Genomic DNA, 15,198 nt, shown 5'->3' on the forward strand with positions numbered 1-15,198 from the left:
TTTGAGTAATGAAGTATAAACTGTTGAGGATTTCAATTTTCTTTCAGAAGAGTCATAACAGGGCACTGAATGGATACATTCCAGAGTTAATACAATGCACAGAGCCCTTGCAAATGTCATGTGCTATAGAGAGTATTTGAATAGCTGTTATTTTCATATATTTTGAAGTTTAACCCCGTTAAGTCAGGTGTTTTGACAAAATGTATTGACTATGCAAAGGTGAGTAATTCTTTTTAGATGGCAGATAATTACTGATAGGTTGTGTATGAAAACACTGAAAATCATACAATAATACATGCAAATATGTTTTCCAAGTTGAAGTTTTTGTTTCATTACTGGTGTATGTCATTGTTTTTGTGTTACATTTTAAACATAGTCATTCTATCAGATTCTGTTATAAACTACAATGGTGATTTAAAAATCATGCCAAGAGAAGATTTTACACAGATACTGCAAGCACGGCCTTGTGAACATATTTGTATTGTATTATTGGCTTTGAAATATGGCTACTTGGTCACAGAAAGTGCCAAGTTATGGTCATGTACTGAAATTCAAAATGAGTAAGACAGCTCCATTTTTAAACTGAATTTTATTGTAAAGTAATAAAAAACAAAGATAAAAGAGAAACAACATGAACAAAACCAGACAAAAACATAAAACAAGCCCAATGAAAACTTTGAACATTACAACTATGTACATTATGTAGACACTCAGGACATTCATAAATACATTGAGTAAAAAATATAGACACACTTCCATGAGTACAATCCGCCTTTCTCTTTACAGATCTTATGACAGTGGGAATCGACAGTTGACTTCATGAGCAAATATAGATTTGGTTAAAGTAATAAAGACTACCAGAATTCCAGTGTTGTGCACAATACATTTTTACTGCACTTGCAAAATCCTTTGTTTCCCTTATCTTCAGCAAACTTTCCAGCGGCGAGGAAAAAATACTGAACAACCAAAACTTGTAATATTCACCCAGAGACTGACCCGATGCAGATCTAACCAGCTCCCACATCCATGTCAAACAAATATTTACTATGGGAAAACTCCAGAATGTATGAATATTATCTACATTGAGTGCCCAGATCTCAAACAAAACTGAATTCATGTCCCCCTCTGCCTAGCCAATCTTGCTAAAGTTAAATCCCCACAATAAAGAAATCCAAGTTGTTAGTCCGATCAAGGAAATTATAGACCCATCAGCCTAACTAGCCTGATCTGCAAGGCCATGGAGAGGATTATCATGGACCTCATTAACAAGGACATTGGCAACCTCCAGAGAGTTGATCCCACACAGTTTGGTTTTGTCAAGGGGAGGTCCTGCCTGTTAAATTTGGTTAACTTCTTTGAGACAGTCACCAAGATCATAGAGGAGGGGAAGATGGTGCACACTGCCTACCTTGACCTGGCCAAAGCTTTTGACACTATTCCCCGCTCAAGTACTCCCTCAGCTAGGCATCAATCCATATGTTATCAGATGGGTAGCAAACTGGCTCACTGATAGAACCCACCTAGTCAGAATTGGGGAAGACCACCTCAAGCAGTAGACCCGTAACAAGTGGAGTACCCCAGGGATTGGTCTTAGGACCTCTGCTGTTTGGGATATACTTCGCAGAGGTGCAGGCCAAATATAGTGGGCTGTGGCTGACCAAGTTTGCAGATGACTGCAAGCTGGGTGCTGTCATCAATTCCCCTAGTGATGTGGACATCCTCCAAGAGGGTCTCACCCAAACAAATGACTGGTGCCAGAAACATGGCCTCAAAATGAATGCCAAAAAAATGCATCATCATCCCTTTTGGAGAGAGTGACATCCCCACGAATTATCACATTGATAATAAGGTACTAAGCACGTAATCAGTCGTGAGGGACTTGGGCACCCAGATTGATAGAAATCTGACTTTTGGCCACTATATTGCTTCTCGTTGTATGGAAAGCTTTCTACATGGCCCACCTCATTAGTAAGGATATCTCATCCAGGGACAAGGTGGTCATAACATCCCTGTATTCTTCCCTTATAAGACCCATTATTGAGTACAATGCCCCTTTCGGTATGTACCTCACAAAGCACATGCAGCAGCTGGAGAGATCACAGAGATTCCTCACCCAGAGAATCCAGGGCCTCAAACATCTACCCTACACAAATAGGCTAAAAGCCCCGTCCCTCTACTCAGTCTCCTACAGACTCCTCAGAGGTGACCTCTGGCTGGTATACAAAGCAATCTCACGCCCTGCCCTGATGGGGCTACTGCATATCTGCAAGTCAAACTCCACTCGGGTAACCCACACGCACAACTTCAATCTGGTCTGTGACATCAGTAGGACTCATTGGTGGGACAGATTTGTGTCCCAGAGACTCCCCCTTTTGTGGAATAGACTCCTTCTCCACGCAAAACAGAGTACCTCATTAAACCTTTTTAAGTTCAACCTGGATAACTGGATAGGGAACAGAAAATATACCCCTGGGATTCCAGCTGTGTCTCTGCTGGACAGTGGCATAGGCTGCTGACTTGTTGAAACATGGGCTAAATTCTTGGCTAGACTTGTAAGGGAGTCAGGGCCAATAGCCTAGTAAGTTCCTATGATCCTATGATCTAACTCGGTCACTTGCATAGCAGCCTCCTGCCTCAATAACAACAATTCTTGCCTAAGCAGCTTAGAGACCTGTTGTAAATCCAAGAGTTCACCTTTTAACTGAGCTGCTTCTTTCACTACATCATCCATTCGTGATTGGTACTGCTCAGCCAGTTTGTGAAAAGCAGCCACGTATGCCTCCATGACAGATAGCCATTCAAACATAAGGGACAGTTTATCACCTGTTGATGCCAGTCTAAATTTCTCTAACTTCTCCTCTTGATTAGCGGATACATTCTTAGGCATTGCCATCCTTTCACAGATAATGACTGAGGATTTAGCACACAGAAATCCTCATTAACACCGGGGTTGATAAGAAGTGTTGGAATCAGGCATTCGTCTTGTCTGGGCTAGCCATGACCTCCACTAAGAAAACTCCATTAATATACCTTGTAATTTATATTTTAATTCTGAGAGTGTCAAGAAGTACAGGTAGAGGACAATAGGGTCTTTCAGCTTCAACTGGTTAGTAACAGGGAGGGGGCACCCTATGAGGTGTCAAGTAAAAAGAACTCTGATTTTATGTTATTATAGTTTATTGAAAACAGAGGAAAAACAACATTTTTAGCAGACACTATATATCTGCTTTCTATCCTGGCTGACTGCTTAGAGATACCTGTTTATATGCAATTGAGAGGTCAATTTTTAGATTTAGAGCATGAAATTGAACATGATATAATATGGAAACAGTTTTGCTGCAAGTTATTTTGTACTTGTATTTTTTAAAGAAGCTAAAGCGATATCTCTATGGCACTTATTTTTAGATCTTACACAGCATTTTGATGTACAATAACTTGATGCAGTTATAGCAACTTTAATGATACTTTGTTCAGGTGGATATGGAAGCTGTGTTTGTGCCTGGATGTTGATATGATTTTGTTAAAGGGATAAAATCAACATGTCTCTCTAATTATGTTTGTGTGTTTCCTAGGACTTGGTATTGTGTCATTTACTAATAGCAAAGGCAATTGATGTCACCTGCATTTTTTCAGATATCAAATGGCTGTATATGCCAGTTTGCTTATAGTAGGTCTTAATGAAGAGACCTTTGAGTGAGTTTAACATTAATAAATAACTAAAATAGCAATGTTTTTAATTAAACTGTACAAGAACAGTGACTGTGATTTTTAAAGTTATAATGAATGATGTTAATTCTGCCATTAAACTATAACAAGTTAAACATTTAGAAATGTATACTGATACTATTTTATCTTTTAGTTCATGTATAAGTACTGTACTTGCTGTTTTTCATGAGTGGCACAACTGTTTCATTTAAGATAATACTTGAATCTGCAGACTCGTATGATTGATTTCAATTCCATTTTTTGTTGCTGTTAACTATTATTTTATAAATATGGGATTATTTATCAATGTCCACTTCTCTCTTACTGATAGGAAAGCCTACACACACACACACACACACACACACACACACACACACACACACACACACACACACACACACACACACACACACACTATGGCACTTTCTCCTTCAGGTGAGACCAGTATTGTATTTTCATATATATGACCTAGTTGTCCTTCAGTGTTTCAATATTTGTGTTCATTAATCTAACTTGACAAGCTGAAAATAAATAATTTTTTTTATTGTTCAAAGCTTAAATAATTAAAAAAAGTTAACATTAAATATTATTGTAAGTATAAGCAGACAGGTATAGGTGTATTACAAAAGTTGTTTTAGCAATGCATACACTTTGCAATATTTGGCCTGCTAAGCAGTCTCTAAACACTTTTCTTTTGATAGGTGCTTGATAGGTGAGTGCTGTCTTGCATCTGATGTATTTGGGCTTGGATGTTGTAAGTGTATGAGGCATAACCAGTGTGCTTTCATTTCTATCCATTTCTGTCATTCTCTTCCTTTTAGGCTTTGGCTCACCTACAGTTAATTGACTACATAGGACAGCAGACAGCTATGCTGATAAAGGTAATGTTATACTGTTTACATTTAACACACAAAAATGCATTCCCCTGCTCTTCTCTTTAAATAAACTCTTCATTATTTTATTTTTTTTAACTATGTTTGTTTGCACACAAAGACGCGCACACACACACACACACACACACACACACACACACACACACACACACACACACACACACACACACACACACACACACACACACACACACACACACACACACACACACACACACACACACACAGACACACAGACACACAGACACAGGCACACACACAGACACACGCACACACACAGACACACACACACACACACACACACACACACACACACACACACACACACACACACACACACACACACACACCCACACACACACACACTGTTAAGCAGATGCGTATACCATCTGATAATGTTGCCATTTTCATTGGGTTGGAAAACTATCATGCTTATCCTGCAGGAACTTGATTTGATCTGTACTTGCTATGGAATTGTAACAAAAATTAAGAACAAATACACCAAATATTGCATGTCAAACCTTTGTTAATGGCACTGTAGAGCAGCAGTTTATATCCTGTTTGATGCAGAGTTTTTGTTTTTGTGTAACCTCTTCGACACCAGATGACTAAACTTGTTGCAGACTAGTTCAGTAGATCTGCTACACACAATAGTGTTTCCTTTTGCCCTATGACCACTATTACCTCTGTCTTATCATTCTGGATTACTACTTTTAGTTCACCATTCTCCCATTTAATTATTTCCATACACTTAGTTGACATTTTTTTTGCTTAATATTTTATGGAATTCATGCTTGTCGTATTATTTTTTGAGATTAACATATGCATGGTGTGATCGTTATTTGCCTGAGACCAGAGCATACTGTTGTTTGACATTGGAATTTGCACTTATGGGTAAAGGGTGGTAGGGAGCTGAAGCTGGTACCAGGGTCTTATTTTTGTTTTAGCTGTTAATTTTTGTGTAAATGTTTATTTTCTGTATAGAAATTAGTAAAATGTTACTTGATTGTAATTTACTGGTTCGTAGGGGAAGTCCGTTTGACAATTGAATGAATTTGGGCAGATTTAGCAAGTGCTTTATTGTTCATGCTGGAGTGATTAGAAAACGTTTTATCTAACTCTTTCTAGCCATCTAACTGGTCCTTAGCAGTCATTAGAGAACTAGCAGATTTTAAGATATGTTTTAATTCCATTTGACTGACCTAATGTCCATAGGTACATTCCTATCAGTTAAAGGAACATTTCTGTCAGAAGATATGGAAGCGTTGCTGTCATACAATGATTTGCATTACCAATGTATTTGGGCAGATTTAGCAAGTGCTTTATTGTTCATGCTGGAGTGATTAGGCATTCTTCTCAGGAATGTGCTTGTTCATTTTAAAAAGAAATTTAGTAACACTTTGAGAAAATAAATAAAAACAGTGTTCTCAAGAGGTTTGTAATTTGTATGCTTATTCTGACTTGATAAATACAGATGAAAGTTACACTCAAAAATCCATAGCTGCAATAAAACTGTTAATGGGGTAAGTGCTTCCATCTATTACTATCATTCAGACTTCTGCAGAACAATATACTGTAACACTGTATTAACATTTATATCAAAGTGTTGAGTGTGGTCATGTAATTCACATTAGAAATTAAAATCCATCGCAATAAAAACACAATATAAATGTATATAATACAATTGTGGAAAACAAAATAATTAAACTGATTTAATTTGAAATTATTTTTCCATCACTTCTTCCTTTGCAGCTCTATTACATCAGTAGCTATCTTTACATTTTCATTCAAAGTGGCTGATTATTAGAATTTATCTCTAATGTCATTGCTAGATCCCTGTCCACACAAACTTCTCCATATATAGTCATCGAAACCCTCCAAAGGTGGGATGACAACTGGTTTCTTGCCAACATTCACTGATTCCACCAGACCTTCCTGCAGAAATGTCATACATTACTGAGGCTGTCACGAAGCGTCACACCAAGCATACTGTTTGATATAAAAGGTGGTCACTTTTTAAAAGAGTAGTACCTGATACCACCCCAGTTGGTCAGATTAGTTTTTCATATAATGAGGACAGTTTTCTTGGTAGACGATCTAAGATTCCCTAGAGTTCAGGCACCTAATAAAAAACATACAGTGAATATCCAAACTGATAACAGGTTGTTGAAATATCTTCTTTAAAACTTTCCAAAGCATAAGTCAACTAAAAGTAGAGAAGCACAAGCTGGTTCAAGCCAAATCTTCTTTATTAGAAACATGCAAACAAGTGATCCAAATAGTTGTTTTTACAATAAAGATTCTATAAACATATGAGTTTCTTATAGCTGTGTGACCCTGGTGATTGAATGGTTAGGCAATATTTTATCTGGCTGTTTCTAGTTGTGAACTGCTACTCAGCAGCTGCCCTGATTGGCTAATGGCTATAACCTTTTATGTTCAAATTCAGGAACATTGCATAGCTTGGCTTTCTCTCTGGTTAAGAAGCACTATGTTCCACTACTCAATGCCTGAAGAGGAAGAAGAGGATTACTGCTGTCAAGTCCTTTTCTTTTTTCTTTCCAAAACATTTTTATTTTGTTTTCATTATAAACATACGCAAATATACATATAACAAATACAATAAAACAATAACAAAACTATTTACGATATTTACATTCATCCTTGATAAACAATCATTTTATCCATGAGAACTTAGCAGCATTTGTTCAAAAGGTTTTCCAATTTTTGCCATGCTATTTTTTATGAGTAATGTTATGTTTTCTATAACAAATGGTTTGCAGTTCTTTTTTTACAAACAGCTTTAGCTAAATTAATAAAATCTTTAAACATCAAATCTTATTTACTTTTCCAGTTCAAAGTAATATCTTTTCTGGCAATTGCAAGAATTGACCAGAGTAACTGAATGGTATAGGAACATAGAATAAGATTAGTGAGTTAGAAATATGGCAGTTATCAGACCATAAAGCCTTTACAAAATATCTGAAATCTTTCCAGTACTGAACAACATTTCTACATTCAGTGAACATGTGAACCCAGTTGGCCTCTAGTAATTCATCACATTTCCAACATTTACTTTCACTGAGTATAAGATTTATTTTATGTGGAGTATAGAAACTCCTATTCATAAATTTCCATGTATACAATCTCCAATATAATGAAGAAGAGGTACCATACATAGAATTCAATAACAATTTTTTTGATTCATCAAATATTTGTTCTCCATTAATCTTTCTATAGTAATTCCAAAAATCTGAGTCAAACTTTAGAGTGTCTTCTCTTAGTATCTTATGGATAGGTGAGATACTTAATTTTTGATTATCTGTCTTTTCAAGACACCCAATAAAAAGCTGGATCAAGCTAGGTAAAGATTCAGTCTCTAGGCTGATTGATAATCTCATTTTGTTTTCTATAAACTGCCATAATGAGTGTATAAACAATCAACTGTCTTGACTATTATCAAAACTACATAAGAGAGTTTAGTGGTTTAATACTTATTTTCAATAAGCTGATGCCAGAATATCAAGTTATTTTTCTTTAATTTTTGCATTGCATTGATGTTGAAAGAATCTAGGCAATCAGGGGAGTATGCTATAGGGAATATAAGAAATATAAATTGTTTAATGTTGTAATTACAATCAATTATATTTTTAAAGTTATTAAATATTTGATTAATGCCAAAAAATGATCAAACTTATTAAATAAACAAAATGCATGCAAAAGCCATTGAACTCTACTTATTACATATTATTCCATAAATTGATTTTCTATAGTTCTGACATAAGTTATATGAATCTCATGTATTATTTTCCAGCCAGATATATAGGTAGGTGTGATCCAATGTAATATTACATTAATTACAACTGATTTGGAATAAAGATCTAAACTATGGAATGCTATCCCATTGCTGTTCCAAGCTCTAATGTGCCATTTATATGCAATCATAGGTTTTAAGGAGAACCATAAAAATTTAAGTAGCATAAAATCTAATTTTTAAATAAGTTTTTGGGAGGGGGTAATATCAATGACTGTATATAAAGTAAAATTTTAGGTAACCTTATCATTTTAATTAAAGAAAGCCTATGCTCCATTGTGAAGAACATTTTATTCCATCTTTTTATTAGCTCACTAATGGTGGTTATTAAATGATTGTAGTTTAGTTTAACAGACTCTTTCCATGTACGCTTTATACTGACACCCAAATATTCTAATACATCATTCTCCCAATTAAACTGGCTATTCTCTCTTAGGTTTTTGTTGATCTTTTTGTTAATTAGTAATGTTTTGGATTTATTATGATTAAATTTAAGCCCTGAAATTCTTTCAGATGTGCTTAAGGTATTTATAACATCATGCAAAGCACTATCAGTGTCACCCAATGTTAACAACATATCATCAGCAAATAATTGTATCTTAGACAATAGTCCTTATTAATTTGAAAGCCTTTTATATTTTGGTTGTTTCTGATATATGTAGCAAAAGGTTCCACTGAAAATGCAATCAATAATGGTCTCAAAGGACAACCTTGTCTAGTCCCCTTGAGGATTTCTAGTGGTGAGGATAGGCATGATCCGATTTTCACATAAGCTTGTGCTCCACTATAAATTTTCATTAATAAGTTGACAAAATCTGAGGAGAATTCAAAACCAATCAGAATTCTTTGTAGAGAAGACCAACTAATAGAATCAAATTTAATAATGTAATTTGCACTTTTCTATGAAGAATGAACCCTGACTGATCATTATGTATTAGATTAGGTAATATTTTCTTTATTCTTTTATCTAATATTGTCATGAAAATTTTATAATCAGTGCTTAGTAATGAAATTGGCCTATATGAATTACAAGATTTGGGGTCCTTACCTTGTTTTAATATGGGGAGATAATTTATTATTTCCACGATGGAGGTGTTATACATTGTTGCCTAACCAAAGTAAAGGCACTCATCATTTTCTTTATTATATATTCAAACTAAAACAATAAGTGAGAAGGTCACTGAAGAACCAATCAGTAAAAACAAAATGAAAACTCCGGAAAAGCTAGAACCTCCACTGAATGACCTCCCAAACCTCTTGTATCAGAGGCACATGGGATATATGCAAATGACCCTTATGAACATCAGATGTTTCGCTAATTGGCGATTCTGAATGCCCATGACTTGTTTCGTCATTTTAGTGGACAATTCAGGCCAATAAAGCCAAACCCCACTAGCTGTGGATATGCATATTTCGGCCTTATGACCTCATCAGCACAGCACAAGCAGAGTGTTTGACTAAGCATAAGAAACACAGTGCTGTTAAACCCAGCTGATGTCCATTATCATTAGGGTCACTGCAAAAATATCCCAAACAACAAACTAAAACAATAAGTGAGACGGTCACTGAAAAACCAATCAGTAACAACAAAATGAAAACTCCAGCCAATTAGCTGAAACACCTGATGTTCATAAGGGTTATTTGCATATATCCCATGTGCCGCTGATACAAGAGGTTTGGGAGGGTACTCAGTGGAGGTTCTAGCTTTGCTGGAGTTTTCATTTTGTTTTTACTGATTTATTATATATTCAGGAAAAATCTTATATAGTTCAGGAATTATTCCATCCAGTCCTAGAGCTTTATTATCTTTTGCATTTTTTATTTGCTCTTTCTCCTCTGTTAGTGTTATTTGTGTATTTAATATGTTATTTTGCTACATTGACACCTTAGTAGTTATATTTTCTTGAATAAAAGTATTTATTACATTATCTGTCTCCAAAAGTGATGTGTTATTATTTATATCTTTATAGTGGTTTTTGAGCAAGTTTGTGTATCAAACTGATATAAATAGTGAGTATAGAATAGGGAATAATGCTATCTTAGACTATGTACATCTTTAAGGTTCACCTCGTTTGTAAAGTCATTTAACTTCTTGGATTAAATACACATATACACGTAACCCAACCATACATCTAACGAAAAAAAACAGTAAACATTTTAAAACATATGCACTTAAGTTAACCTACACCATAACCCTAAGGTCAGTAACCCTCGCACATTTACATAAACAGATATTGTTTTAATAGATGGCTTTTCTGTAAAAAGTGATCTGGGCTTTATGCATTTTGATATATTTAAGCAAACCAGCTGTTTTGACATTATTGTTCAAACCATTAATATTTAATGATAAACATTTATAAGCCATTGACTATAATGTGTATGTTATTACTAACTGAAAGACCTTTCTGTGAAATCTACTGAAAACTTACTTATCATAGATGCATAATGTGTATTAAGCATTACTTTCAAAAACCCAAAACTATTTACAAACACATACATGAAACATTAAGTTTCTGGTTTAGTTAAAAACTTAACTAAACCATCCATCCACCACCTCTCCAATACCAAAAGACACAAATTATCCATCTCTGCTTAGAATATAGTATAAAAACAAAAAAGAAAAGCATTATGAAAGCAACTAAGGAAATCTGAATCCATGAAATATACATTAGAATGAGAGTGTCAAATATATCTGAAGGTATATGAATATGTTTGTTACATATGATAATAGCACCTCTAATACATAGATATGCCAGAAATACACATCAGACAAAAGTATGTATAAACATTAGATGCTGAAGGTTAAGAAGATTGTCAATATTTCCAAGATTTTTCAAGAAACTTCAGATAATGTAACCATTTTGTCAGTCATCTATCTAACATTTTTCATGTAAGGATCTGTTAAATATATATATATATATATATATATATATATATATATATATATATATATAAAACACTTATTACAACATAACTGTTGTATTTTGCAATTATATACATATCACTCATATGTATATACAATATCTATGTTGACGTCTTTCATCAGGAAGGGGGAAGAGAGAGAGAAAGAGAAAGGGGGCCTCTCAACCCTCTGTTTAGTTACTAAATGTTTAGTTATGTAACATAAGTCTGATGTTAATGTGCATAATGAGTTTTCTAATGCAGCTTCTAGTACACTTGATGTAATTTGGTTACTAATAGTGTCATTGAATCTGCAGAATGTATGCATTTATAAGAGAACATAGACATTTTCAAAGGAGTTAAACACTTTTATCAGAACTAATTATTTACCATTTAAAGAATCTAAGTGAAGGATAAAAGAATTTCAAGAGAAAAGAATTCTAAGTACAACCATTTAACAAGTTAAAAAGGTCAAATGATGTCATCACTGTTGTTTCCTCAAGCTGCAGCCTCATAAACTTGTTAAAAAATATATAAACAGGCTCATGCACAACAGAAGTTGTTTCTAGTAAAAAAAGAATTTTCAGTGAGAAAATCAGATCTTGAAGCTTTTAGAGTTTACAGAAAGCCAAAAAAAAAAAACACTCAAGCTGCTTTGCCAGTGCATGTCATGAATCTCCACAATGAGAACAGTCGCACATCAGTTTCCTCACAAAACATCAACATTATGAAAAAATTAACCCTTTCATATAAAAACAGCTATTTAGAAATAACAACAGCTGCCTCAAATCAGAAATCATATTATAACATTTCAGTCATTTACCCACCAGTTAACCAGACCAGAGAGACAGAGAAAAAAAGGAATCTAGTATATATATATATATATATATATATATATATATATATATATATATATATATATATATATATATATATATATATATATATATTTAAATATAACTTATATTTATCTTTCTATAAAACACAATTAATGTACTGTATTAATGTTTATATGTAGCTAAACAGAGTCTAAAACCTCTAGTTAGAAACACTAATCAGAAACACCTTGTTATCCCACCAATGACCCACTATAAAAAATGCACTTTGGTATTAAGTCAAAATATACTATTACTGAAGAATTAGAAGGCATACATCATTTGTAGTTATTTAAAAGAGGAAAGTATGTAAAGTACTTATAATGGGGGAGAGAGAGAAAAGGAACATTAGTAACAAAAAAGAACAGAAAGAAAGAAGAGAGAGAGAGAGAGAGAGAGAGAGAGAGAGAGAAAGAGAGAATGTTATTTAAATATTCAGTACTATATGTAATTAGCAGAAGTAGATATAGAAAGGCAAAGAGAAAGTTAATAATAAAGATGATTCACATTACCTTACAGCATAGAGACTTTCCAGAATCAAATATATTATGCTTCATAAAACAAAGCATTTAAAATTAGAAGGAATTTATTCATTTATCCTTTAGTTTCTTAGTTTTCTTTGCTACTTCCTTCACAGACCATCCAAACTCTGGGATGACCATTCCATTCCTTCTATGTCCGACAGTATTTTCTTATTTTGGATTAATTTTACTGCTTCTTGTAGAAAATAAAAGATCTTCACTCCTTCTGGCAAGGTGATTTTTATTCTTGCAGGAAAAAAGAATTTGAGATTTAATATTGGCTTTTTTCAAGGACTTAATTAGAGGAACATATTCTTTTCTTCTGGATATGACTGCAGAGGTGTAGTCATTGTCAAAACGAATAACATTTTCACCCATCTTGATAGGGGAATTAGTCCAAGATGATTTCAGCACTAAGTCCTTGTCTTGCGAGGAAAGAAATCTAACTATTATAGACCTGGGGTTAGATGAACTCAGAGATGAAGCTGGATTTGCCAGGGACTGATGAGCCTTCTCAATTGCAAAAGAGAGGGATTCATGCATGTTTAGTGCCGATGAAAACCACTTACTGAGGAACTGAATCATGTTAGCACCCTCTTCTTTCTCAGGAATTCCATATATTCTTATGTTATTCCTCCTTGATCTACTTTCAAGGTCTTCCAGTTTCTCAATCAGCCTGGTGTTTTGTTTCAGAAGAAATCCATTGTGATGTTCATTTTCTGTCACGCTAGTATCCAGGTCAGTTACTTTTTCCTCTAAGGCAAGAATCTGCTCAGATTGTCTTTTTACAATTCCATTTAGAAGTTCCAGTTGTTTACTGCATTCTTATTTGATAATATCCATTTTGTTTTCGAATTTGTCCATTTTTAGTGACAGTTCTTGGATGTTTGTTATTATAAGATGTAGTTCTTTCTTCACTGCACTCCTGGAGTGGGTTCTTCGAGTTGCTCATGTTGAGATCTCCAGTAGAAAACTCCTTGACAGGAATAATTAAAAAATTCTCTTGACTATGTATTAACTTTTAGAAAATAATAGAGTCTATGTTAATCTAACTTTTAGTATACTTTTAGTTAGTTTTTTCTAAAAATTAAGGTATATTTCCTGTCAGGATATTAAAATCTAATCAGAGCTATGGATTTCTGCTGCTATCAGTCTGGCATCTTGGTCATGCCCTGTCAAGTCCTTTTCCACTCTGGACATGACAAGCTGAACTTTGTGTAGCATCTCACTTATTAAATGCTACTGTGTCACATGAGTCACTCAGATAGGTTAAGCTGTACTGGTGCGATTTATATCTACAAAACACAAGCAGCCTACTGTTACTCATGCTGCACCCTTACTAATCATACTTATTAATTGCTTTTTTTCCACTGTTGTTTTCCCTGCACTTATATAACTTATTGCAGTTTTCTGCCATTTGATACTCTGTGGTTTTCTACTCTTTTATGAGGTTACTGCACCTTGGTCTTGCAGTGTGCCATAAAGCTAACAGAGCTCTGATTTGTTTCCTTCAATACAAAAAACTGACCTCTTTACATACATACAGATATTTCAGGTGCAAACAATATTGCCCTTCTATCCTGTCGATATACCAAAACAATCATGTGCATAATAAGCTTCACAGTTATTTAAAAAAATTATAAATTAGTGCTTGCTTTAATACAGTTTGGTAGTCTATTCCAGGCATCAGCCTCCTCTCACAGAAAACCAGTTACTATATCTCTTATTCCTATATACCCTCTTACCCTCTTACACAGGTTGTCTGATGATTCTCTACTCCTCTTTGAAAACTCCAAACATTCTCAGATGCAGTTGTCTCTAAATGTCTTACATACCTGAATAATGTCTCCTCTTAATTATCTTTATGAGAGACTATGCAAGTTCAGACATGTTAATCTTTCATAATAACTTGATTTTTCACATCCTTGCATGCCTTTGGTATAGTTCTGCTGTACTCTTTCCAGTTTACATGGGCTAGTTTTATTATAAGGTTTCCAAATTATTATTATTCTATACTCTAATCTGGGTCAGATGTAACTTACAACAATGGTTTCTTTATTTCTGATCTCCTAGATGTTATAAATCTTTTTCTATTGCCTGAAGTTTCATAGCCACCATTAACCAGTTTGTTAAATTGATCAGTAAAACTCAAAGCTGGATCTACCCATACACCCAGTTACTTAAACCAATATACCATTACAGCAGTGGTTTCTTCATTTCTGATTACCTAGACATTATAAATCTTTTTACATTGCCTGATGTTTTATAGCCATCATTAACCAGTTTGTTAATATGATCAGTAAAACTCAAAGCTGGATCTACCCATATACCCATTTACTTAAACAAATGCACCATTTCAATCACTGTGTGCAGTACTAATCATTCAGCCTTCACTGTATGGCTCCCAAATTTCATACGCTTTTGTTTTTGATGTATTTATCAACATATTTTCTTGTGCCCATGAGGTCAATTTAGTCAAATTCTTTTGC

The 15,198-nt window shown here is 34.3% G+C and overlaps 1 protein-coding gene across 1 annotated transcript in view; it reads left to right on the top strand.

The window, feature by feature from the left end:
* Positions 1–15,198, top strand: part of OCA2 (OCA2 melanosomal transmembrane protein) — a 1,553,018-nt gene that overhangs the window by 859,100 nt on the left and 678,720 nt on the right. The window contains exon 17 of the mRNA XM_044071808.1: positions 4,527–4,586. Coding sequence (XP_043927743.1) covers positions 4,527–4,586 — 60 coding nt within the window. The remainder of the gene's footprint in view (positions 1–4,526; positions 4,587–15,198) is intronic.

The sequence above is a fragment of the Protopterus annectens genome, chromosome 5.part0, assembly GCF_019279795.1.
Source record: "Protopterus annectens isolate FY-2018-M chromosome 5.part0, PAN1.0, whole genome shotgun sequence".
Taxonomy (NCBI): domain Eukaryota; kingdom Metazoa; phylum Chordata; order Ceratodontiformes; family Protopteridae; genus Protopterus; species Protopterus annectens.